Genomic DNA, 26,795 nt, shown 5'->3' on the forward strand with positions numbered 1-26,795 from the left:
CCCCCAAGTGTCCATCCAGCTTCTAAAGCTATCAACTCTTGTTCAGTCCTGTTTCACCTATACCTCTACTCCTCCCTCTCCCGCTCTGGGATTTTTAAAGTAAATTGCAAATATCCTATCATTTTTATCTGCCAATATTTCATTAACTAAGAGGATTATAAAGGTCACAAAAATATGCATTAACACATATTGAAATATATTCCTCTTTCTTGCTTTTTAGTATTAGCACTCTGGTGATTACTCTCGTTTATGGAGCAAATAATGCCGTCCCAAATCTCCAAGGAAATGAAGCTTCTTTTGGTGAAAAGTTAGTCAGCTTCCTTGCTATGACTCCCCCACCCCTGGCATTAAAGAATGGTCTTAAGTGAAAGAGAGTATAGGGGTAGGACCTGACTTACCTAGTTCAGTATGAATCAGTCATTAAGAATTTATTGTTTCTTGTGTATTCATTCATTTACAGGACCTGGTTTCTCTAATTTACTGTGACTCAGTTCCTTAAGAATTTCTTTCCTTTTTTCTTGTGTAGTCATTCAGTTATTTGTTCATTCTTCCCACCAGAATTCACTCAGCCTGATCATGTGAAATACAGGGGATGCAGTGGTGAATAAGCCACACTCCTTGCTTTTGTGGAATTTAAATCTGTGGGGCTGGGAGTGCAGATTAAGTACATTTTGATCGAGTGTGTCAGTGGGTATGCAGAGTGGGCTACAGGAGGACACAGGGAAGAAGAAGAAAGTTCATAGGAGAACCTGAAGAATAAGCAGAGTGGGCCAAGTACAGGCGTGGGAGGTTAGATAACAAAGGAGAGAGGTGGAGAAGACATAAAGGCTTGAAGGTAGAAAAACCTGGCCTGTGATTACTCTCCGCTGGGGTGTAGAGACAGGCCAACTGAAAAATGAGGCTGGGGCAACAGAAGTCAGATCACAAAGAGCTGTGTAAGCCTGGTCAAGGAGTTTAGATTTCATTCCAAGGGCGATGGGGACCGATGTCAGGCTATGCTCTCAGCGGTGTTAAGGAAAAGAGCAATTGAAAAGTGAGACAATCAAACTACAGTATCTGAAATCACATCTCCTCGCAGAAGCAGCCTGTGGCTTATCCAAGTCCTGTTTCCTTTGCCTTACTTTTTGACTGTGTCATTTACATAGAGCAGTGCTTCTTAAGCCTGGCTGCACAATGGAATCACCTGGGAATGTTTAAAAAAATACTGATGCCCAATGCCAGATATTCTGATGTAATTATTGGTCAGGGTTAGGACCCAAGCATCTGGATTTCTCAAAAAGCTCCCCAAGGAAGTCTAATGTACAGCTGAGTTGAGAACTAGGGCAAGGGAGGATGAGCAGAAAGACTAAAGAGAAGCAAGTCAACACTGTCGACCTGAGATGCTCTCAGTTAGTCATTCTGTCCCTTTGAAGTGTCATAGCACTTTTTCGTAAATAGCCAACCACACTTTTACAAGTGAAGGATCTCCAGGATGACCTAGATCGACCTCCCATTCTAGCAGTGGAGAAATGTAACGCTCAAAGATGCACAGCTGGCTAAACACAGAGCAGGCTGTAAGCCCCCCATGCTGCCCCTGGGGTGATGGGCAGAGGATGGTCACATCCAAGCCCCTGGAGGGCAACCGCTCTAATGCTAGTTACTATTTATTGAATAGTATTAACAAAGCGTGAGCTGCCTGTTTTATGGCCTTTACCTCGTTTCATTCTTACAATGATCCTATGAGGTGGCCACATTATACCCATTTCACAAATGAGGACGTTGAAGCCCAGAATGGCCGTCACCTGGCTTAGGCTCCAACCGAGGTCTCATCCTAAAGCCTCTGTTCTTCACCACTGAATATACTGCCTCTTCATTTATAATTTCAAAAGACAAAGGCAAAAACAAATGAACAAGGAGACAACAAATAAACAATGCCCTTTGGGAAATGCACAGTTTTTATACAGTTCAGTAAGAGTCTGCTAATGTTGCACCTTCTCCCAAGAAAGCTTGATTATTATCAGCTTTGTAGGGAAGCTAATTTACTTAACAGTTGGGATACAAAAAGTTGAGGCTTGGGGAAACTGAACTGAATCAAGCCAAACTGAACCCAAACACCTCAAGACCTCAGAGGCTATGTTCAAACTGTTGGTACAACCATGACATGATGGGGCAGAAGAAGGGATTGGAAAGTCAGGATTCTTAGGACAATGAAAACTTCTTCTGGGGAGAGGAATACGCATGAGGTTCTAACTCCATTTCCTCGCAGCTCTTATGCTCCATCGTGTGCTGTGCCCTACATTTCATCCTGCCAACCCATGTGGGATTGTCACTTTACAGCTAAAGAAATTCAGCTTGGAGAGGTTTCCAACCCTTCAGAGCTCCCTACACCCAACAGTCCTCACGCTGCCTAGGGAACACCGTGTCATGCGACATGTACGTGCGGCACATAACACAACACCAGGCCCTACTTTACCAGAAGCAGGCGGGTTAATCCTTTCAACTCTCCGGTGGAGCCAGTGCACACATGGTAATTACAGGGGAGGGAGGAGGCAGAAGGGCTCAAGGTGGTGCCAGCGCTGCAGGACCAACTTGCCCGGGGAGGGCGGAGAAGACCCCGCCCAGGGGTGGGGTGGAGAACAAAGACAGACGGATAAAGATGGTGAGAAAAGGGCAGGACTGGGGTTGTGGGAGCCTCTCACCCACTCAGCTCTCCTTGGCCAAGAAATGGCTTTTCTCTTCACCTCTGGGTTTCCCAGCCATGGAAAATATGGTCTGAACTTGAGGAAAAGATTTCCTTTAGTTTCTGGCCCAGATTTATTTTGCTGGCTAAGAGATTCAGAGGCAACTTCCAAGTGACCTCTTCAGCACAACTTCTGGGGGATACTTTTAAATTATGAAAGCGACACCTACTCATTGTTGAAAACTGGAAAAACACAGAGGATGAAGCAGCAAAATTCAGAAAAACAACCTGCCAGGAGTCCACCAATCAGTAGAACAGTACTTAAAAAAAAATCTGACTTACAGAGTATTTTTCTATAGAATAATTTTATCTTCAGAAACGCTTGTGGCTTCATATTTTTTAATGTCTACTAACCCAAGTTAGTAGCTTGCCAACCAGAGTTCTGTCCTAATAGCTGAAGCCCAAGGGAGGTAGAGGGCTGGGTGAAGGTGTGTGTGTACCTGTGGATGTGCACTTGTGTGAGTGTGTGTGTGTGTGTGTGTGTGTGTGTGTGTGTCTGTATTTGTAGGTCTGGGTAGACAAATGAGAGGTATGTGGGGAGCAGTCACTGCAGGTGGAACCCTGGACGTGGAAATAGCAGGGAAGGAAGGAGATACAGGTAGAAAAGTCAACATTGCGACCAATGAGTACCCTGCCCTCCTTTCTACTGAGATGGGCAAAGATGGAAACACAGTGAGGGGAAGGGAAGAGAAATGCTAGGTTGATACCTGAAACTTTTTAAACTTGAGGGTTCTATATTGTATTTTCTCTAGTTTTGCATATATTTTTAAATGTCACAATACAAAATTTTTCTTAAAAGGGGGGGACAGGAAATGCTATGCTGGGTATTATTATAAAAAAAAATCACCAGTCAACTTACTGTTTTAGAAACCTTAATTATCACAAATAGCATTTATAAGCAAATTATAACTTTTTTTAAAAAAAAATCTAGGAATAGTTCTTTATAGTTTTTGCCACTTGGGAAGTTTCATCTGTATTTCATGAACACAGATAAAAATAAATTCAGAGCTTGTTACAGAAATGGACAGAAGTAATTTAAGAAAATGGAGAAAATACCTTCTAAGTAAAAGCAAAGCAAACAAATTCCATCTACTTATGGGAAGTAATGCTTCCAGTACGTGCTCCCGGCGGCAGCATCATTTTCTATGATGCACAGAGCTGAAGAAAGTAGGGGAGAAAGGAAAGGAAAGTTTAAAACACAAGAAGAAGTATGAGAGCCCCGACAGTCCCGGAACTCGGCCTTGTGGGGCACTGACCTCGGGAGCCCGGGGCCACAGCGGGGCTGCTAATCCTCCAGAAGCCTCACGAGTCCTTCCCATCGCTCTGGCTAGAATAGTTTTCTGAATCAGGAGGGTTACATTGACGGCTGACTATAAGAAATATATTGTTGTAATTAACCTGATTTCTTTTAAAAATCCAGAATTTATATAAGTAGGCTTTTTATTTCTATATTTATTGAATGCCTACCTGGTGTTCCTGGTGCTCTGCTGGGCCTTTTGAACTGAGCATCATACAGTCCTATTGGGTGGCATGGAAGGACAAAGGAGAGGGACCCAGCCAGCCTGGAGCAGGCAGGGAAGGCTTCCTGTAGGAGGCAGTGCCTGTGCTGGGTCGTCAGGATCACCAGGTGTAAGCAGAATGGCACAGGGGCTTGGAGAAGGAATTTTAGGCAAGAAACAGCATGATGGGTGAGGCGGGGACCTGGCACGAGAGGAGCATCTCTCCCCAGGCATCAGCCTGAGCAGAGCACATGAAAGCACAAGAGCTTGGGCGCAGTGCTTCCAGTAATGTCAGTGCTTTCAGGAGCCCCCCGACGACGTTCAGCTCTAAGACTCACAGACCTGGGTTGGAATCCTGGCTTTACCACCTTCAAGACCAAACCTGTTTGAGTTTCAGTTTCTTCATCTGAGGGATGGGATAACACCTTGTCCAAAGGATTCTTATGAGGAATAAATGGATGTCTTGTAAGAGCTACATTGACTGAACATCCACTACATGACGGCACGGCACTGAGTCTCCACAACAACTCTCCTAGACGGACACCGTCACCCCCACTTTACAGGTGAGGACACCGCACGGCTAATCAACGCCCAGCGCAGAGCCACGGCCTTACTGCCCCGTGGTCACTCTGCCCCTCGGGCAAGCGCTGTGCCCGCCTGGCCCAGGCTCAGTAAATGCTGCCAGGTTTTCATCCTTCAGAGAGTATGTGCTGCACCAAAACAGAATTCGATTGTATGTAAAGTCCTGTTGTGCAGCTTGAATTGGAAGAAAACTTTTAAGATCACCTGGTCCTGCTCTTTGGTTTGAGCAAGTGTCTGTTTAAAAATGATTTCCAGGGCAAACGGCTATTTTTTAAGATCAGTCCTGGATCAGATCGTCATAATGTCCCACGGGAGCCCACGTTGGTATTTTCGGCTGCAACGGTTTCTGTTTAGGTTTCTCTTGCTTTCTTTTCGGTCAGGCAAGCACGCACATGCGCACACCCCCGCCGCCCACTCCATCCTCCTCCCAGCAGGCTGTTCTGTATTTGACGCGTTCCTTTTTTCTCTTGATTTAATAAAACTCTAGCATGTTCCCCATTTTACAATAATAATCACTATTCAGAAAAGCAGCATTACAATAGCTAATTTTTTTTTTGTTTGAGGCACTCTGCTAAAAACTATGGATTATCTGATGTAACCCTCACAACACCTCAGAGGTACTGGCAGGTGCTGTTTTGATGGCGGCGATGGTGACACTGAGGCGCAGCGCAGTCGGGTAACCTGCTGAGGGCTGCTGGGCTATGCAGTCTCTCGTCCCGGAAGAGTGGGGGCCGGCCCAGCCTCATCGCTGTCCCCCACTCTCAGGGTCCGCGGTCCCAGAACTCCTGCCATCCTTTCTTTCTCACGCAGCCCCCCTCCAGCTTTCCTGTTTCTAGTTTCTTGTTACATAAGTGAATTCTTTCACATGTGTTTCCACTGAATTTAACCTATTTGTGAGTGGCTGTTCTTATTCCTGGAATTCTGGGTACTGGCATCCTCAAGTCTTGAAGGAGTGCCTTCTGAGATGATGAGACAGTCCTGACTCCGCCGTCTCTGCCACCAGTCTCTCTAGGAAATGGAACGGACTCAGCCCATCCCCCCGAGAGTGTGCTGTCCCAGTGTGCTGTCCTCCGCCACACTTTGAGACGATCAGTAACAACAGGGTGTGGAGTGGAGCCTGTCCCCATTTCCTCGGGTGTTTCGCTGTTCCAGACTGCTGGAACTGGCTTACAGGACGTCACAGGAGTCCCTCCAAATTAAAAGCATCCTATTAATTATATGACACTATAAGAGGACCGTGGCGAAGCCAGCTGTTTCTATTTTCAATTTAACAGCTTTTTACTACTTGTAACGGGGCCAGCAAAACGGCAGTTTACAATGAAGTATTTAAATATTTTGCTTAGTACCTAAAAGTGAAAATCCAGAGGCTTGACATAGTGCTTAATTAAAAAAGAATAAGAAAAGGTGATTTATCTAAAGACTCATTAAATGCTTTTTGAAAATGTACCAGAAGACATATGGAAGAAAATAAGTAAATTATACTGACTCCTTCGTACCCCTTTCCTGCTCGCTCTCTCTCACACACAGACACATGCGCGCACACACAGTCATTACTGACACCACTCAAGGGTCTTACAACAGCAACAGAGTATCATGTAAATACTCAGGAGTATGGAAAGGTGGTTGGATGAATGAAAGTGAATTATTCTGTCATTGTATGACTTCAAAGTGGCTAGGAAGCTTCTTAAAAACACTTTCAGGTGACAATGAATATATATATGTTCATGTATAACTGAAAAATTGTGCTCTACACTGGAATTTGACACAGCATTGTAAAATGACTATAACTCAATATAAAAATGTAAAAAACAACAACAACAACAAAAAAAAAAACACTTTCAGAGACTAGGCTTTGAGAAGACAAAGCCAAAAGGAGGAAATTTCGCCCCGGGACTGTGAGTTACCTCCTTAGAAGAAGGAAAGAAAGCCGCTAATTGGACAAGAGTCCTATTTACGTGGCCTCAGAAGTATCTAAACATTTTAAAGAATACAGAAAATGTCCGCACCACCCTTTTGTTGAAAACAATGTCTAACTGCCTCTTCAAATCATGGTGGATGATGAGCCTGGCTGGCTCTGTTCTCTGAGAAACTTTAAGATTTCAAATTTATGTCGCAAGATTATTTACACAGTCACCAAATCAAAGTGACATGTGAAGAATATGAAGTTTCTATCAGCTCATGATTCAAAGACAACATCGCTGGGTGTGTGTGGTTGGGCAATGAGGAGGGTGGCCGCTGACAGCGCCTGCCTTTGGCTGCGGCGTGGTTGCCAATATGCTGTCATAGGTGCGTGTCTTGTGGAACCATCCACGCCCTTCTGGGGCTCAGGCTTGGTTTATCACAGTTTAAGAATTTGCCCAAAGGCGCCCAGCCAGTCCATAGACTCGCTGGGCAGGTGGTGTGTCCCCGTCCCTTCCAACAAAAATCAGAGCCAAGCCCTGTGCTGCAAAACATTTAAAGGAACAAAGGTATCCCAGCTGAAGACAAGAACTTCTCATGCTCCCTCTTCCTTTTCACGATAGACACAGAACAGGACAGACCGCAGGAGCCATCTGATACACTGCTTCCCACACCGCTTTTCCCAGACCTTCTCGTTTGCAAGCCCTGAGTGAACAGTGCACTAAAGCCAAAGCTTACTTTACAAATAACTACTTTCTCAAATCTACTTGAAGGATTACAGATAGGTTCTTCAAGAGCCTGGGAGGATGTGTGCTTGGAGATACAGACTGTATCGACACTGTTGGGTTTTCCTAATCATCACAGACGTCTGCCAGAGTGGAGACCAGAGCTTCCTTCACACTGAACGTGGTTCCCCACGTTTGCTGGCTTGTTACAACCTTTATTCCAGCCCATTTTAATGTGTCCAACAGTTTCCTCTGAATTCCACCCCTGGTGCCATCTGGTTCCTTCTGCAGCACATCAACAAAACGGTGATGCCTTGATGAAGTCCCTCCCTTATGGCCCCTAAGATTATGGGTCAGCAAGACACACTTAAAAGACACTCCTTTTCTTTTTCTTTGATATTGACTATTTTGCACCACTTTGAGACGAGGTGCGTTTTCATTTTTTAGGTAAGCTCTGAAGACTTTCGGGCCTTCTGAGCTTTTTTTTTCAATCAACTTTTGAAGGGGTGGCAGGGGCCTGGCCAAGCCCTAATGAGGCTGGGTTGGAGTTCTGGAACACGTTCTGCTCAAATCAAGCAAACAGGTTTGGGCGAGTCCAAATTCAGCCCTTGGTTATGAAGCCCTCTGAGCCTGGCGAGGTCTGCGGCTGCTTGAAGGTGGTGGTTAGCTTCTACGCACAGTTGTAATTTATCTTCCGAGTATGGGGAACACAATAAGAAAAGCTGCACCAGAGTCAAAATACTCATTACCACTAAAAAAGATAAACAGCCAGGTCATTACTAAGCAAACCAACATACGGCTTTTACGTGGCAGCAGGCAGCCATTATCCCAGTGACAGAGGCATTTCTACTGACACTGCACCTTGATTAGATTCAGACGGTCCAGCAAATAGCTGTGATCATTGTGGGACTGGAAAAGAGTTTTTAAACGTTTTATTTATTTATTTATTTATTTATTTATTTATTTCCGCAAATGGGATTGCCACAGAAATGGAGCTTCGGGGTGTCTGCCTTTGGAATATGACTAAATGAAATGCATACGCCTCGTAAGAGCACATCTGACTTCTCATCCCGCACCACCTCTCACACGTCCGCATCCTCCCACCGGGACCACCCCGGCACCTGCAGCAGCCCACACGGCATGCGTTATGCACCCACTTCAGCCTGCTGCTGGGGGGCGGACAGTTGCTACTTTCTATCCCAGATACCTTGAGAATAATCATTCAGAAGCAGGAGAGTGATAATTCATCCATTTGAGGCTATACATCCCGCATATTTCCAATGAAGAGCAATGGCATTTTAATGAGTTATTTATATATTAACAATAGAACGAGCTGCCGGACACGCAAATGCGGTGACATGGACTCTTCTATGACCACAGCACAGGTTTCAGCAGAGGGCATCTGTGGGTGCAGTGGACCCACAAGGGACCCTTTAGTGTCACTTTCTGAGTTTTTTTTTTTTTTATTTCTAAGTCCTCAGAGTTTACATGCAAATTATAACATCATGTGTTTTGGTTCTGAATAGATGCTTCTCTTTGGAAGTTAAGGGGGTAAAGTTTTATTTTCTGTATTGGCTTAATAAAAAGGACTCCCCTAACTTTAGAATAACTTGCGCATTATTTTACTCCAGCCAAGAATACACACAGCACAGACACCCCACTGTGTCCCGACCCCGGAGTGCTTCCTCTGATGCAAAGAGAACGCGTGTCCCTTGAAGGAGATCTGGGAGGACGGTCTCAACAGCTACGAGAGACACAAGGTTAACACTGGGGCGCGTAATATTCCTGCCCACACAGCTCCCAACGTGGCCAAAATGCAGTCTATCTTTTGGAAATTCACCTGAAATTAATATTGGTTCTCATCTGCTGTAAAGAAGTTCTCAAACGAAGCCCTCAATCAGCATCGGAGTTTTGTGACCAGCAGAAACTCCAGGGTGTGAGGAACAAAAGTCAGAGGAGATTTGTGAGCTGGGTTGTATAAAATAACGTTGTCAATTTTTAGCCCTTTTACTGGAATTGTTCTCAAAAACACAGTCAAGAGGAGCTTATTTTTCACATATTAATCTTGTACGAGATTACAGGAATCTTCTTAAAATACCTACAAATTGACTTTTCAAACAAGTGACTAGAACATGTAGCTTATTATGACAAAAGTGCTTCTTGTATGGTAGCAAACACAGAGCAAAGCGACCTTGGCACGGCTCGATGACCCCGCTCATCACGAGGGATCAGAACGAGCAGAGTCAGGACAACCGTCCCTGTGCTGAGTCTCGGCCAGAATCAGTAGGAAAAGCTTCGCTTTGACAGCGTGTCTGCGGCCACGCCCCCGCTGTCGCTGCTGCACTGCACGGTGATGCCTTCCCGTTTTACTCCCCTCTCTGCAGGTCCAGGGCCCACACTCTGAGATGCAGGCGGGTCACCTGGATCTCTGCTCATTTCCCTCACATCCTGAGATACAGAGGGCGGGCGGGGCCCAGGAATCTGCATTTTTTCAAGCCTCTCTGATGCTTTGACCCTGATCCGAGGGGATCGGGGAGCAGGTTATCAGCTGGAGAAAACATTCTGAAGGCAGGTGTCACCCTTCTGTTAATCTGGTTCACGGGTGTCTGGGTTGTAACTAGATGGATCTGTTTCCTTCTCCTTACTTTTCCCCTGCAGGGAAACTAGACTAGAAAACCCCTTTCTTCTCTTCCTTGAAGAAAAAAGGACGTTACTCTTTGCCACTCAGACTGGACTAGGCCTGCTGTTAAGGCCTAACGTCTCCCCAGCAGCTGATGATTCCAAGCATTCGGCCCTCATGCTGCAGCAGCCCCGTGGTGGCTGAGCGGCTCCAGGTCGTAGCAAAACTCCTTCAGCATCCAACAAATATTGATCAAGCACTGCCAGGCACAGTTCCAGGCACTGGAGGCTACTGGTGGGCCCATTATTGGTTTAAAAACCTAGGGCATGGGCTTAGAGGGCAAGTTTTAGAAATAAAATTTTTAAAATCTTTAAAACAATTTTTCTGATTGGTGCATGCATGTGTATGCATGCATTTGTGCACTGGCGCGAACCTGGGATAATTCTGCTGCACTGCAGGGCGCGCTTGCGTCTCCTGTTCCATCAGCAGCAGGAAGGGAGGAGCCCAGCACAGAGGTGGTGACTAAGACATCCGTGGGCCCAGACACCCCTGACCTGACGAGCTGCCCTGCCTGGCCTGACGCTGGCCAGGGCCCCGGCGTGCTGGAGCCAAAGCCGGGCACTGGATGTTTTGCACTGGCAAATGATTTTCTCTTCACAGGCACGAGCAAGCAGCCATCGGCAGGTGACAAGGTTGCTGGTCCAAGGCCAGCTTAGTCCCTTGCTGCGGGAAGACTGTGTGCACTGGACATGGGGGCCCCCAAAAAAGAACTTCCTGAAACATACAGGCAAATAAGAACAAGAGCCATTTAGCACACTGCCCAGTCTAAGGTGGTGCTTTTCAGACTTTTTAAAGTCATGACACACACAGGAATTAATAGCACCGTATTTGTACGACACTGGGCAACCGAAGGCTGCTCACGGCAGGAGGAGACCAGCCAGGGAGCACTGGCACGTCGGGGACTGCGGGGGTCACCGTGCGCAGCGTGACCCCAGCTCTCGATAGGGAGACTAGGTGAGGGCCACCTGGAGGACAGAATAGCTCGAGATACTCTAGAGACTTGCCCTCTTGGCTAAAGCCCACCCTCAGAACAGAGTTCAGGAAGGAGGAAGGTGGACTACAAGGCTAAACGTGGGGAACATAACAAACCCCACGGCCAGGCCCTGCTCCAGGCCAGCGACATCGGAATTTTTGCGGGCAGGGCCAAAGTTTTTTGGGTTTTGTTGTTTTGTTTTTTGTTTTGGTTTTTTTGAGTCCCAGTTGATTCTGACATGCCTCCAGGACTGAGAAGCACGTCTATAAAAGAATAAAAACCAAGGTCCTGGAGTCAGAGTGGGAGCTGAAGTCCTGGCTATTCCCCGTTTGCCAAATAAGAAGCCGATCCTCTCAGAGCTGCAGGTTCTCACGTGGGAACCGGCTAACTCACAGCCCCTCCTGTGAAGTACAGAGGTGATGCAGCCAGCCCACCCTTAAACCCAACTTTCTATTTTGAATGGCTTTACTCAATTGATGACTTTCATTGTTTTGAGGATCTGGCCTCTGTGTACAATATTTTATCCAGTAACTAATTCATATGTTAAGCAACCTTTGGAATGTCCACTCTGCAGCAAGCCCAACACTAGGTACCGAGAAACAAGGATGAAAACTAAGGAAGAAAGAGCTTTCCGGGGAGAGGCTTTCTGTTTAAGCTGAGGCTGAGTTCTTGGCAAGGGAGAAGTTACTAAAGATCAAGACAGTGACCCACAGTCCTGTCCCGAGTTGTTTCGCACTAAATACCCAGTGTTACTCGCTGCTGTCACTGCTCTGCCATCAAAGGTACGGCATGGGTGACAAGGTGGCCACACCTTCTCACCTTCTTCCTGGTCTGAGGAACGCACTAAGGGATACGCCGGCCTCATCAGTATTTGCCTCCAAGGGGCTTCTCCCCACATTTCCTTGAATATCTGTTAACTCTCTACTTTGGTCAACACCAAATGTAACTTCAATCATCACCAAATGCAAAAGTAAGGAACGTGTGCCAGAAACAGTAGGATGGTTAATATCACCAGTGAGGTGATCTGGAGATGGCGGTCTGGCCTGGAGCTGCCCCACACCCATGGCCCAGGCAGCACACCTCACCACACGTCTCCCTCCCGCTGAGACGCAGGGTGAACATACGTATTTGCCACACATCAGATGACAGGAGGTGAGTGCCGGACCTCAGCAGAGGCAGCTGACCGCAGACCGGGGGGGATGTGTGCTCCTGAAGTGACAATAATCTGCTTCTAAATCTACACCAACACACAAACTAGATTTTGTCTCGAAAATGTAGATGAACAAATACAGATGTTTCCTGAAGAAACGAAACACAGAATAAAATTATCTTTATATTTAATACAGGAAGCAAACTGCATCCCAAGGCTGGCCTGTTTACCCTGTGTGTTAGTTTTCTTCCTACCTGACTTAGTAGCAACTCAAATACTGTTGATTGATTGTTTACTTGTTTACTGTCTGTCCTCCCTCCCCACCCCCATGTGAACTACGAGAGAGCAAGGACTTTGGTCATCGGCCGGTATGTGCCCTGGTGGCCGGGGAGCACAGAACAGATCCGCTGAACGAACTAAAGACCGTGACGGCGAAAGTGAGAGACACCGTAGTATGGCTGCGTCTTTCTTTGACTCAGGCTCAGAGGTAAGACTATGAGTTAGGTTACTTTAAAAGCTAGGCCTATCCTGTTGCCCAGCGGCAAAGGAAGTCTGCTGGATCTGCCAGCGGTGTGCTGTGTGTTACTGAAGCTGGCTTTTCAGCACTAAACAGAAAACCCAGTTTCATCGTTTTGGGAGAAAAAAAATAAGAAGTCTCTCGGAGCTGGTGTCATTTACTGTTTGCCTGTATAACTGAGAAGCAGTTTCGGAAAGGCAGTATTATAAGATGAAAAGAAGAGACAGAAGAGGAGAAATGGCCCCTATTTTCCTGGAGAAACTTTCTATTTTTCATTTGCCAGGTGACGCTTTCCCTCCTTTTACCTTCCTCCTTAACTGATTTTCTTTTTCTTCCTTTTTTTTTTTTTTCTACTTTACCAATCAGAACTGCTCAGCCTTAGACCGCCCTCACTCTATCCATTTCCACAGGCATCTTCCCGGCACTGAGGACACAGTCTCCCTTTCCATTTGTGCTCAGACTGTATGCCCCACGGTGACTTCCACTCACCTAAACCCCAGGAACCTATTCTCTGATTTTTTTTAAAAACTTGAGATAAACATAAAATTATAAACCATGCAGATCTAAAGAGTGGGTTATAATAAAAAACGCTGTATTCAGTGCCCTGCAATGGTTCTGAATGAAAGTTCAGGGGACTATTTGGTAAACAAAATGTATTCATTTGGGGGCATGTTTGTTGAGGTCCTGAAATGTGGGCCTGCATGACGACACCATGGGACCTGCCGAGTCTAGGGACTGTGATGCTGTGAAGTCAGAGCACAGAGCCTCCAGCCCCAACAGGGGATTCCAGGAAACTCTGAGGCGGGTTCACAGCAGTCATATGGAAATCCAAACATGAGAACTCAGTTGTCCTGAGAGTGCGCGCGCCAAGCCCTTCACGTCGCAGCACCCGACCCTGCCTCCGTCCTGGAGTGGCTGGCACGTGGAGGGGGAGCACGCCACGCCGGCTCTCCGCTGGCGAGGCAGCCGGCCTGGCGTCGCCATCCTAACGCTCCAGCTGCACTCACCCCTTGGGTGGCCATGGGTGTCAACTGCGAGGCTCAAAGCCGAGTCTCTTAGGTTTTGCAACTACCTACGTATGCCAGTGTGCTTAGTAACTCTGCTGCTATTTAGAAGAGACTAATTTAGCATAATCTCCTCGTGTGGGAGTTGACTCATGTACTGGGTTTAAAATATACCAGAGCTCTGTCAAGCAGGCAGATCGGGTGGCTCAGGGGATTATAACAGGAGATCTTGTCTTTCCCCTCAAGGTTGCATATCTCCTTCAGCTAAGACCCCTGCCTCATTGCCACCCAGTAAGTTTGGCTAATTACCAATATCAGCTTGCTTCCTGGTGTTGAAAAGTCCACATGTGAATAACCATCAATAGAGCTGCTATTAGTGGAGGAGGGTATAGCCCAGTGGTTAGAGTGCATGCTTACCATGTGCAAGGTGCTGGGTTCAATCCCCAGTACCTCCATTAAAATAAGTAAATAAATAAACCTAATTACCTCCACCCCCTCCAAAGGCAAAACAAACAAACAGAGCTGCTATTAATATTGTTTCTGTTTGAGGTGACAGTAAAGGAGGAAATAGACCTAACTTTGAACTCAGACTTCTTCTTTTAAAGCACAGAATATTTCTTTAGTATCACACACACACACACACACACACACACACACACACACACACACACAAGGCTAAGAGGATACTGCAGAATGTCAAAGGTAGATTTTAAAGAGGCTATGTCATGTGACACCAATCTTAATTACTCATGACAAATTAGACACCCAGATTTTGTTACCAATGATGTTAATGGGTACCTTGGATTTCTGAGTCAGACACAATCGGATCTGTCCTTAAAATTTGTGAGACCCAGGGCAAGAGTACAAATGAGCCCTCCTCTCGTATGTCAATATATTTATGACTTATAAACCAAGCTAACACACTGTGAAATACAATAAGTTCTATCTTCTTTGTGTATCTTCTATTTAAAACATTTTCATGCTGGAAGTATATTTTTCTTGACTCTTTTTTTTTGGTTTTGCTTAGGGGATGTAAGATGACTGCAGATCTGAACTGGGTGTTTTTTCTTGGTGATCACAATTCAAAATAGCAACCAGCACTGGAGACTTGGAGGCTCCTCGGAGAGGGAGCAGCGTCCATCACTGAGGTGCTGTGAACCAGCCTCTGTCTCATAAACTCCTCCGAGGACCAGCTGTGCATCCTACACAAAACACTGGTAAAGGCAGACCCCACCACAGACGTGTGCCTACTTGAAACCTAAAACCCCTTTTTTTCCCCCTTCGGTTTTAGGGACCAGTGAGGACCTGGAGGGAGCATGGGTGTGGGCCCGAGGCTGGGGAGAGAGACTTAACATCCAGTCCCTTTAGCTAAAAACCACCTGATAATGAAAGTGAATAACAATGTGAGTGATTAACCTTGTTGTAAAATTTAAAAGTCAACTTGCTTAATGAATCTTTCCTCAGGCTTTACAAGCCCCCTAAAAAAGCACCATGTGTGTGCACACACAGTGGTACCAGGTGACCTTGCTAATTAAAGAAGTGAAGATCAAAATGTATTTTCTCTGGTGGAACGGCCATTATGCCGTAGCCTGAAACAGCCATTGAGTAAGAGGCCTGTATTCAGTTTGAGGGACCCTACATCTTGGTGTTGCGCGAAGCCAGATGGCGAAAAACCACAGAGATTCCTGTTTTATTTCTGGGGCAGAGCCTCCATGGCCTTTTACTGCTTCCTGGGTGCTTTAATGTTTAGCTGTGTGGTCCGATGCACCACTTTCTGGGGACGACGTTCTAGAGCTAGTCTTTAGCCCAGAGGGCAGTAAGCAGAGATAGAATGAAAAATCACCTACAGTCTTTCAAGATGGATGAAAGGCCTTTGGCAAGAGCTTTGAAATTGTAGAAGGACATTACATCTTTTAAGGCCACTTGTTACAAACACCTTTGGTACTTTTACACCGCAAGTCTCCCCTTGGAATCCAAGAAAAGCAAACGGAGGAAAAAGCCCCCTTCCCCTCCGGGCTACACCAAGGGAAAGGTGGCTGAGAGAGGAACCAGGCTGCTCTAAGGGGAGATGGGGCAGGGAATGGTCCCTTGGGGTGAGATGGGTTCAAAACACCCCAGAATCTAAAGAACTCGACTTGGACTTATTTGTAATTCTATGGTCACAGGCAACCCAGTGTCCTACAAGTTATCTCCAAAGGGTTGGTGATACACAAGATACCTGCCCTGAAGGTGGAGGGAGCACCTGGCACCGACGGGGACAGCATGAACTACTTCTCCCCTGCATCTCTGACTACCAGAAGTTGTGGACGGGTCCCCTTAAACTGACTTGCTTTGAAATGAACATTTAATTACTTACTAACCACCCTCCACCCTGGCCCCCAAAACCCAAGACGAAGCAAAGCAACAGACAGTGGTCAATTCAACATCTACACCATTGCTATCAGACCAGTGTCATCTGCTTTAGGGGTGAGCAACAGAAACACACGTAGCTTGTAGGGCTTGTTTCAAAGAGTCTGGACATGTGCTTAGAAATACCTCCTAACAATAAAGATGATCTTGAAATGGCTCTGCAGGTCTGCGACAGGTGGGAGCATTTAAGATAAAGGGCCAAGGACCAGAAGGTGCAGGCAAGGAGTTCCCGGGGCCTTTAGGAACTCAGGCAAGTATCCAGAAGTGAGGCTTTTCCGTGGTCTATGAAATGAAGGAATGGGATATATTTGGAATTTGGAAGGCAGTCTGAAAAGAAACAATTGCTGGATTTGGCAGAAGATTAAGTAAAAAGGCAATACTATGTGTTGGGCACAGGGCCTTGGCGTGCTTTCCGTAATCACATTTAATCCTCCCAATAACCTTGGAGAAAGACGTGTTTGTATCTATTTTACAAGACAGAAGACAGGCGCTTAGAAATCAGCCCTATCCATGGCCAACTATTAAATGGGAGTGCCAGCATTCAAACCTGGGACGAACGAACCACAGATTATTTTTGATGTTGCTCCTGTGAAACTGTGGTCCACCAGTGACAAAGAAGCATAAGGAAAGATTGCAAAAAAAAAAAAAAAGAGGAACAACTTTATCTTTTCTAATTCAGTTGGTGAAAGAGAAATTCAATTTATGATGCATGTAAATATAAGGTTTGGGGAGGGGTAGGTTTACTAGATTAAAAAAAAAATCTGTGTATATACAGTTCAGTGCTGTCCAACAGCAATAAAAAGCGAGACACATCTGTGATTTTGTGTTTTCTGGTAACCACGTTGAAAAAGGTAAAAAGAAACAGGTGAAATTAATTTTTGTTTTTCTTATTTAACTCAATATACTATCATTTATCATTTATTTAACTCAGTATATTATCATTTATATAACTCAATATATTACCGTATCATCACTCCAACATGAAATCGATATGAAAAATTTTTGAGACATTTCCTGTTCTGGGGGTACTGAGTCTTTAAAATCCAGTGAATATTTTACACTTGGAGGACATTTCAGTTTGGACCAGCCACATGTTGGTCAAGTGCTCAAAGCTGCACGTGGCTAGTGGTTCCCATACGAGACGGTACAGACACCAGGAGTCCTGATTGAATGCTGAGACGCCAGGAACGTGATGCAGGTCTTGGGGGTGGACAGCGAGGAACAAAAGGGGGCCTTCTGGGGGGGAGGGTATAGCTCAGTGGTACAGTGCACGCCTAACATGCATAAGGTCCTGGGTTCAATCCTCAGTACCCCCATCAAAGATAAATAAAACCTAATTACCTCCCCCACCAAAAAGCAAAAATTAAAAAAAAAAACCTAATTACCTCCCCCACCAAAAAGCAAAAATTAAAAAAAAAAACCTAATTACCTCCCCCACCAAAAAGCAAAAATTAAAAAAAAAAACCTAATTACCTCCCCCCTCAAAAAAATTTTAAAGAGGGGAGCCTCTTAGAACAACCCACGTTAAGCTGGCACGAGGAAGGCTCTCCAAATGAGATGCTCTCAGAAATCTCTAAGGTGATTAAACTGATTGAAGTGGCGAATTATTTGAGAGGAACTGAATAACCCGACCCACTCACCGTCTGTCTGTACCAATGCCAACACGCCCAGTGACACCCGCGAGCGTCACAAAGGCCCAAACCCTGCGGGCCCGAGTCAGTGGGGAGAGGCCCGCCCAGCTGCGACGAGCACTGGGCGAACCCTACCCTTTACGCCTCATGCAAATCGTGTCATGAGCAAACAGTTGTGACGATCACCTGCCCTCCCGTATCACGGTATAAATATCAAGACGGAAGCAAAAGGGCCACCAGACGTGACCGGTGAATCCTGCTGCGGTTGAAACCTGCTTTTTGGTTCTTACGTTTGCTTTGCGACTTGCCCCCAGGATTAAGCGTCTGAAGAGGCACAGTGATTCTCTGTTGTCGGTGTTGGTGTCAGCAGGTTAGAAGGAATGCAATTTTTAAAAAAAGAACCTACTTACATAATGATATTCTCAGAAATAAAGCCACCACGTAACCACTATGTAGTCTCCAATAACAACGCACTTAGGGAGGGTGGAGACTCAGTGTTACTAATAACTGATGATACGATCATTTCATTTAAAAAGGTACAGGTTTTCTTGGATAATTGAATTTACAGACATCTATTTTTTTTTTAAATCATTTCATGTCAATTGCAGAAATTAAATCTAGAAATCAAGAGGGAAAACATTTCATCTTTCTTCTCAACCTTCACATTCTTTCCCACCAGGTAGGGGAGAGAGAGGAACAGAACAAAACAGAAATGCAGCCTTTGCGCAGCTGTAACAGGACAGTGATTTTTACGTCGGCGCTCTCTACTTAGGCTGTAACTTCCCTGATACCCGTCACATCGTAAGAGGTTCTCAAAAGTGCCATCCGTGCTTTTCTGAAGCCCAAGGGCTGTGTTTCCATTTCATCTGAGCAGAAACAAGCAGAGAAACACCCTTCCTCCTGACGTCAGCCCTCGCAAGTTCATGCCTCCTCCTCTGCCCACCAGCCAAGCGGCTGAAGACCAGTCCCCTGACGGGAGCTGCCACAGCCCCCAAATTCTAGGCAGAACCAGGAGGGACGCAAAGGAAATTGTTTCCTGGGAGCTCTTGTCAGAATGGGTGGGCGGGGCATGGAGGGGCGGTCTCTAAGCCTAGGGTGCACTGCCTACCTGTAAACCACTCTCCCCGTCAGACGCTTTTTGCATTTACTTATCTGCCTTGAGCTCTCGTAAGCTCCACTGCCCTTTATTATTTTTCTCAAACAAGACTTGGCTTCCTGGACTTTTGCCTACTATTCTAAATATGCTGCCCCACTGATAAGAGTCTCTCTTATTATGATTCTTTTTCCCTCCAGTTTACAAGTTGGTGGGCCAAGGGGTCCCCTATAACGTTCTAAGAATCAATAAGAAAGTGTGTTCTAGGAGACGAGAACAGAAGAAAGGTTGGGGGTAGAAATTCATCTTTGACCTTTGAGGAGTGAAATATCACAGAACTCCGTTCTCAGTGACACTTTTACATGCACTTGACTAGGCTGTGGGTCAGACCCTGACCCGTACGAGATTTACAGTCACGTCCCAGAGCAGCCCCGGGAGCAGGTGGCCCGCACGAGGCTTTCCCGTCCCAACCCCGGCCCCGGCCCTGGCAAGGCCACGCTGCTGTGCTGGTCAAAGGAAAAACAGATCATCAAACGCATGCATTTCCGAGTGTGACTTTTTGGTTTTTCGATTTACCTTGATTCAGGGTATTTGGTGAGGGTGGCCAGGCTGCTGGTGTACATGTGGCCGCCCACGTCAATGTGGACGGGCGCATTGGACTTTGTGAGCTGTGCTGGAGTAGGAATGCCTTGGTTGTTCAGTGGAGAAGCAGGAGATCTAGTGATCAGAGGTCTTGACATATTGGGCCGACTGTCCTACAGAGAGATAAGCAAGTTTAGACACGTTTTCTTTTTTCAGTGGAGAGAAAGGAAACACATACATCATAAAGAATAAGCCAGTGACTAGCGCTGACATTCGTTCAGCGATAGAATCTGGAAAAATCGGCAAGCTCTCGCTTTTGCTGTAATGAATGTCGGAATAAAGCAAAACAAAGGAAAGCGTCCCATGTTCAGAATCAAGGAGCTGAACTAATGTTCATTTCAAATTGTCCTGAGCACGATGATGGCTTATTTTACTAATGAGCTCTCGCATTTAACAACTGGTTAATGGCACGTGGAGAACTACCATTCACTGCAAAATGAAAAGATAATCAACACTTAGTCTGCAAATAAATAAAATACGTCTGCTTCATCCTTCTCCTGGAAAACATCCTTATGGCTGTGGGCTCGGGGTAGATACAGACCTTCAACACGTGGGTTCTGCGAAATGTTTTCTTTAATTTCTATTTTCCAGAGCAGGAAAAAAGAGGGCATGACTGGGCTAGCCACCAGCTCAACGTACTCAAAGCAACCTTGTGAATAGGCACCACAAATTCATCTGTCAACAGACAGAGAAAAAAAAAAAAAAACCCACACTCTACCCATTTGGTTTCTGCTTCTCTCCCTGTATAAGACTTTGGGGCTGGGGACACTTTGAAAAGCGCGTCCCCTGCAGTGATTAAGGACACGCTTGGGCGGGACTTCTGGAATTCTGGAGGATATCAGGTTCCCAAGGTGGGGCTGGGGCAGACGTCCGTGGACAGTGCACTGCCCCATAGGCGAAGGTCCCATGGGAGCAACGGAGCAGAAGGAGGCTACCACGTGATGGCCTCGAGAGCACGGTGAAGAAACTGTCCTCTTGAGAAAATAAAATATTACATCCTTTCCATGGATACAATATAAATATTTCAGACACTATCCAAACATGGTTGATTGCTTTTCAATTAGAGCCCAAACCACAGACAAGCCAAGTCAGGTCCCTGGCATTCAAGGAAGGGGGTCAACTACTCAGAACCTACAACTGAGGAATAAGCTAAAATAGCATTTATGTCTGAATTCTGCAAGGCGAAAGCCGTGAGGATATGCGCAGATTTACAATTTAACCAGAGATTGTTTGCAAACGAGCAAACGATGTGTGGCAAAGCCAGTAATAAGGCATAAAAAGGGAATTTTGAGAAACGCCTTTGATGGAGATGACAGAGGAGAAGTCATCTAGTTTTGGGGCATAAAACTCAGCATGGTAAAATATAAATTTGCAAAACATCCTAGATTTTATGACCCGGAACAGCTTGAGGAGTTACCTGGGGCACAACTGTGAGACTACTTAGCATGAGCCACATGCCCAGGCAAGACGGAACGTACACGCTCTCTGAAGCTCCGCGGCTGCTGCGGCCGGGCCTTGACGCGCAGTGCTGCCCGTCCGTGTTGCCCTCTGCTCCACACCGAGTTAGCAGAGCCCGGGAACAGTCCCAGAAAAAAGACTTAGGGTTTTATTTCTTAAACGGCGTGGTGGACTCATGAATATTCACCGTATTATTCTTTGTATGTTCCTGTACATTTTTAACAGTGAAAAATTGATACCCCAAACCACAAAGGGATGTTTGTTACACAGAGAGAAAAGTTGAAAGTAAGGCACTGGACAGGGGGAGAAACTAAAATCAAACAAAGACACGGTGGCAAATATAAAACAGCTAAGGTTTGGAAATAGGAAAAGTAACATTTTAAAATGTGGATGTCAGGAAAATGTATTTTTCCCTTAAAAATTCAATCATATAACATCTACTTTTTAAGAGAGACATGCTACCAGACTTCCTCTTAGAAAATGATTTCTTGGCTAAAGACACACACACACACACACACACACACACACACACACACACACACACACACACCCCTCCCTGTTACAATTCAGCCCATCACAGCACTGCGGCGTCTGTAATAGTTTTCCAATTGGACACATTCTATATTCTGCCTCAGGGCACTCAGGCGAAAATGAACAGATTTGCAGGGTTAATACTGTAGTTAGACTGTGACCTCATTCAGCACGGCTCTAACACTGCCAGGTCTATATGGAGGGAGAAAAAAAATCAAAGCATAACTGATCGGTTGAAGGATTCCAGATTTCTCAGAATATATACCATTTACCTTGAAAATCACATATGTATGGATATTGCTACATTTAAAATTAAACCAGTGTTTCCTCAGCTGGGGGTGGGGTGGTGGTGGTGGGATTAACCCTTAAGGTTGAGGAGGGAGTTTCCGGCTGACTGGGCTCAGGCAGACTCTACAACTTGAAGTTGGAACTGGTCTTCAGTGAGCTCTTCTGCGAGGCTCTCTCTTCCCCATTCTGGAAGCTTTCTATGTTCTCTATTTTTCCCCTTAGTTATAATCATTTCTAAGGCACTAACTGCTATCAGCTAATGGAGCAAAGGATCTTCACTCTGTGTTTTCTGTATTGGTGCAGGCTGCAAGAACTTTTTAAAGTCCGTGGGCTGGGAGGTCTTGGCGCTGGTAGGAGACACTCAGCGTCCACTGCATCGACACCAGATGCTTCATCAACACGACTGTGGCCGCCTCCTTCCCTTGCCAATGATCGGAATTGACACTTTCTCTTCTTCACCTGGACACCAAGGTCCCCGACGGGAAGTGGCTACTTCCCTGCCAACCTAAGGATGAAGCCAATGCCCAGGGTGGCTAAGCTGAAAGCTGGAGAGAACCTGGGTCCCCACTGGCACTGGTGAGACACAAATCAACCAACTTGGAGCCGCCAATCTCTATATTTCCTGATACTTGGGAAAATAAAATCATTTTTAAAGCTACCTGGGTTGGGTTTCTGTTACCTCTCCTGATACCTGCCCCTCCTTTATACTGCCGCCTCCCCGTGAGGCCACTTGGCTCCGTGAGACTTAGCTGTGGTGCTGAGAACAGCCACCTGCTAACAGATGCAGCAGAATTTTCTATCATATTATCACCATTCTTCAACTATACCTTCCCATCTTCACCCATCACCATCTCAGTTTGTATACATCTTCAGCATTACTTCCGATGAAATGAAAACCATAAATTTTAACCAGAGAGAATGTAAGCGTCTTGGATGTATCATCGTCACCACCAGAGAAGCAGCTCAGAGCACTGGGGTGTATTTGGAAAGATGGCCAGACAGACAGACAGACAGACAGAAAGGCGTTTCTGATAATCGCCCTTCTGGAACAGACTCCTCACCCAGGGGAGCTGGAGGGGAGGAACGGTTCCCTCCTTGCACAATATTTGTTAACATCTCCTAAGCACCAGGCACTGTACCAAGGGATGGATGCATATACAACAGCGAACATGACAGACTGGTCCCTGGCCTCACCAAACTTGATCAGAGGCAGAGAGGAGCCAGGAAACGAGCAACTATGACCAAGCCGGGAAGGCAGCTTGCTGCGCCGGCTTCACTGAGGGTACGGCGACCCAGGCTTGGGGGCTGGGAGGAGGGGTGGGGAAGGTTCCCTGGAGACAGTTGCAGCTGAGATCTGACGGATGAGACATCAGCACATGATGGGATGCAGGAAGGAGAGCACGTGGTACAGTCTAGAAATTAAAATGTCAGCACATTGTGAGAGTTCTCCCCAAGTGTGGCAGGATGACACAGCAAACAGAAGCTTGTCAGATGGTGGTCAGAGAAGCACAGAATTAAACAGTAACTTACAATGAAAAAAATAAATAGACCCACCATAACAATCTTAGGACTGGAAAAGGGGAAGAGGAAGCAGAATGAAGCTCAAACAGCACTGTCTAGTAGAACTTCCTGCAAGAATGGAAACGTTTGGTCTCCGCACCATTTAGTGGGGTAGCCACTAGCCACACGTGGCTATCTGAGCGCGTGAAGTGAGGCTGGTGCACCTGACGGACTCAATCTGGCATTTCAATTTATTTCAACTAATGTAAATTTTAAGGTAGGTAGGCCACGTGCGGCTAGGGGCTGCCGTTCTGGACAGTGTGGTAAACCCTGCTTGAATTTTTCTGAATATATGGAAGCCCAAATCATGACAAACTTGAACCCCTCACTCATGTTTAAATGGAGAAGCAGGGGTCTTTTAGAAGGAAATACAACTGGTTTATGATCCTCCCAACATGTCCATTTCCCTCTCCCCTTCTACCAGTATCTCCCCTGCTTGACTGAGGAGCGCGTCCTGAGCAACTCCATTCGCACCAGGTTACAGACAGCAGAACGAACTGTGATGACACAGCTCTGAACACTGGCCACCTTTGGAGGTGGCGGTGGGCACGGGGGGTGGGGGAGCTGACTAGGAGCGGGTAAGGGGGAGCCTCTGGAGAGCTAGGGAAGCCCTGAATCTTGATCTGGGAAGTTAAACAGTTGTGGACATCTACCCCTAAGATTTACTCACTTGACTCTTCAGTTATATGTAAAAACAAACCAAAAGTAATCTTGGAAGAAGCTTCTCCAATCAAAACACTTTACTGCTCAGATACTCCTTTACATTTCTGTGAAGTACTGCCTGTCACGAATGTGACTCTGACACTCTTGACATGAAACGGAGACTGAAATTTTCTAGCTCCTTAGAAACTCTTTCCACCCTGTAGAGATCTCCCAGGCACACGGATCAGTTTATCTTTCAAATTTCCATTTCCCGCTGTTTTCAGGCTTCGGCTTCCTTGTGGCTTAATCGCCCACCCCACCCGCCTGAGGGGGCGGCAGTCATTTTTTTGGTAGGACAGCCCTTCAAGGGATTTGACTTCTGGCAGCTTTCAAAAGAAGATGATGAAAATTCGCCCCCTAAATCCAGCCTGGCTGTGTGCTGTTCAAACAGGAGCCCCAGGGGCATCGCCGGAACAAAGGAGCTGAAGTTTACTCTGAAAGTTCCAATGACTTTATTTGTTAAAACTATACTTCAATTTAAAAAAAAGTTGAAAAACAAAAGCCTATTAAAAAAAAACGCATACCCCTGTCTTACGTCATGTTTCACTATCAAGTTGGACTATGTTACCTCTTTTACTGGGAAAAGAAATAGGTTTCTTAGGGATGTTTCCAGAAAAGCACATCAATAGTAAAGTATTTATCTATATTATTTGATATTGTAATTCATAACATATACTACAGCAGCGAAGAAACTGAATACAAATCGTAACTTCCTGCAAATTTCAATCTGGGTTTAAAATACATGTATTTATATCACACACAGACGCACACACATGTACTCAGGCAGCGTCTATGTTCTGTGCAACGCCTGCAGAACGGAGCGTTCTAATGAATTCTGTTTTCTTATAGCTGGCCAAGCATTCAGGCCAGGCAGCCTGCAATCAAAGTATCCTAGGCAAGGATCCTGCTTCTCGGATGGAAATTTGTGGGTGCCTTGGCGGTGTTAGTTTGGGGCTGACACAATCCCATTGGACTCACAGTAATGGCTCTTGTGGAGAACCATCACGTCACTGACCGTAGTTACTTAATCACAGGACAAGACTCTCAGCCATAATGTCAACATATCGGTAAGGGCGCTCCTTGTTTCTTCATTCATTCAAGTATCATTTATTTGGCTCCTGTAGTGTGTTAAGCTTTAATGGTCTCTACTGACTTTAACTAAACAACAGAATGACCCTGGAGAGAGAGGGAAAAGAAATCTTTTCTTACAACTTCACAGAAGTTTAAAAGAAAAACAAACCCCCAGCAGTACTTCAAAATTGAAGACAGTTTCTGTCCATCTCTGAAGTCAGCAGAGAATTATCCTTGAAAAGTCTTCTGAGCATCCAAATTGGATACCGAATCTTCCATGCACTTTATTCACAGGAACTCCCTTCTAACTCATAGAACTTGCTTACTCTTAATTCAGACCTTCCTCACAAGAGCGGTCCCTGGTCTTCTAGTCTACCCAAGAGTCATCCAAAATGAAGTCACCCCCAGATCAAGCCCCAGACTAACTTAGACTGAAAAGTATATGATATATTGGAGAAAAGTTTCTACCCAAATATGGTAAAGAAAAACTTTTTTTAAAAAAAGGTAAGACAACTGTTAAAACTTCATACAGCTGGAAAAAAAAAATCACCTACACAGAGCACCTAAAAGGTGCAGGGGAAAGAGCCCTGGTTTTTGGAATCTGAAGACATGGTTTGAGCTCAAGTTCAGCCTTTGTGTCATCCTGGGAAAGCTACCAAACCTATAGGACTCCTGTGCTCTCACCCCTAAGACAGAGATGAACCTTCTCACCCCACGGAGGGAAAGCTGGCAGCGGAGGGGGGGATGTTGGTGAAGGCATACAACACGATGCACAGCATGGGGAGAAAGACAGAGGAGGTTTCTTTCCTCCTGCACGTGAAAAATGACATTTGATGCCCCAGTCCACCCGATGGCCAGAGAAGACCACGTCTATGGATCGAGTGAGGGGTACAGAGGACTTTGAAAGGAGTTGAGGAGGTAAGATCCATGGGCGAGAAAGGCAGCAATTTACACTGACAAAGTATGACACTGCAGCGTCCAGATAAATAAAAACAAAATGGGATAAAGTGAAACAAGATGTGAGTTAATGTGCTTTGGACACAGCGGATGAACAGAAGTAAAGAATGAGATCATCACAGTAGGTTCGTAAAATGAAATGGCACTTGAGCCGTATTGATTTTCTTTTTTCAGGTCAAATCTTAATTTCACAGATTTTTTTTTTCACAGATTTTTTTTTAAATGGAAATAAAAAATAGGAGATTTCAACATTGTTTCAAAATTACATGCAATTGTGTTAAATTAACCTGTAATTACTTCCTAATCTGAAATAGCAAAAGATTGCTCTTCTTGCCTGGGGCCAGGAGGAGGGGTTACCATCGTTTATCTATTTTAATGCCCAACATTTACCAGGTAGGGAGTGAGTGCCCTCAACGTGCCTCTTTTTCCCGCAATAGTGAAATATGTATGGGAGAAGCTCCCTTACTAGATTACCAAGCTGGGATCACGAAAAGAACAACTATTTGCCAAGATTTCTCTGCTTTTTTTTTTCCCCAAAAGCAAAGTAAACTTGTAAAAAGAGAACATTTTGATAGCATTTTCCTGTGCTTATTATAGCTGATTAACTTTAAATTTGATTTCTTGGATATTTTAAAATGTACTTAAAACATTACAGAGTATTTTAAAATAGACATGACAGCTTAGCTATGGCTATGACTGATTTTT

At 45.5% G+C, this 26,795-nt stretch overlaps 1 protein-coding gene and 1 long non-coding RNA gene across 7 annotated transcripts in view; one reads left to right on the top strand and one right to left on the bottom strand.

Moving 5' to 3' along the window:
• The window catches only part of KCTD1 (potassium channel tetramerization domain containing 1), a 158,271-nt gene that overhangs the window by 22,267 nt on the left and 109,209 nt on the right, over nucleotides 1-26,795 (bottom strand). For all 5 annotated transcript variants that reach the window (XM_014561300.2, XM_032467396.1, XM_032467397.1 and 2 more), the window contains one exon: nucleotides 19,458-19,636. In XM_014561300.2, the coding sequence (XP_014416786.1) occupies nucleotides 19,458-19,636 (179 nt within the window). The remainder of the gene's footprint in view (nucleotides 1-19,457; nucleotides 19,637-26,795) is intronic.
• On the top strand, nucleotides 12,156-22,932 carry LOC106729912. Of its 2 annotated transcripts, none has more exons than XR_004314978.1 (3): nucleotides 12,156-12,714; nucleotides 14,776-14,965; nucleotides 22,104-22,932. It is a non-coding gene; the product is annotated as an uncharacterized LOC106729912 (long non-coding RNA). The 2 variants fall into 2 exon arrangements; XR_001366337.2 differs by lacking the exon at nucleotides 22,104-22,932 and adding an exon at nucleotides 15,914-17,346 and having other exon boundaries at nucleotides 12,160-12,714.

Source organism: Camelus ferus, chromosome 24 (genome assembly GCF_009834535.1).
Source record: "Camelus ferus isolate YT-003-E chromosome 24, BCGSAC_Cfer_1.0, whole genome shotgun sequence".
In the NCBI taxonomy this organism is placed as follows: domain Eukaryota; kingdom Metazoa; phylum Chordata; class Mammalia; order Artiodactyla; family Camelidae; genus Camelus; species Camelus ferus.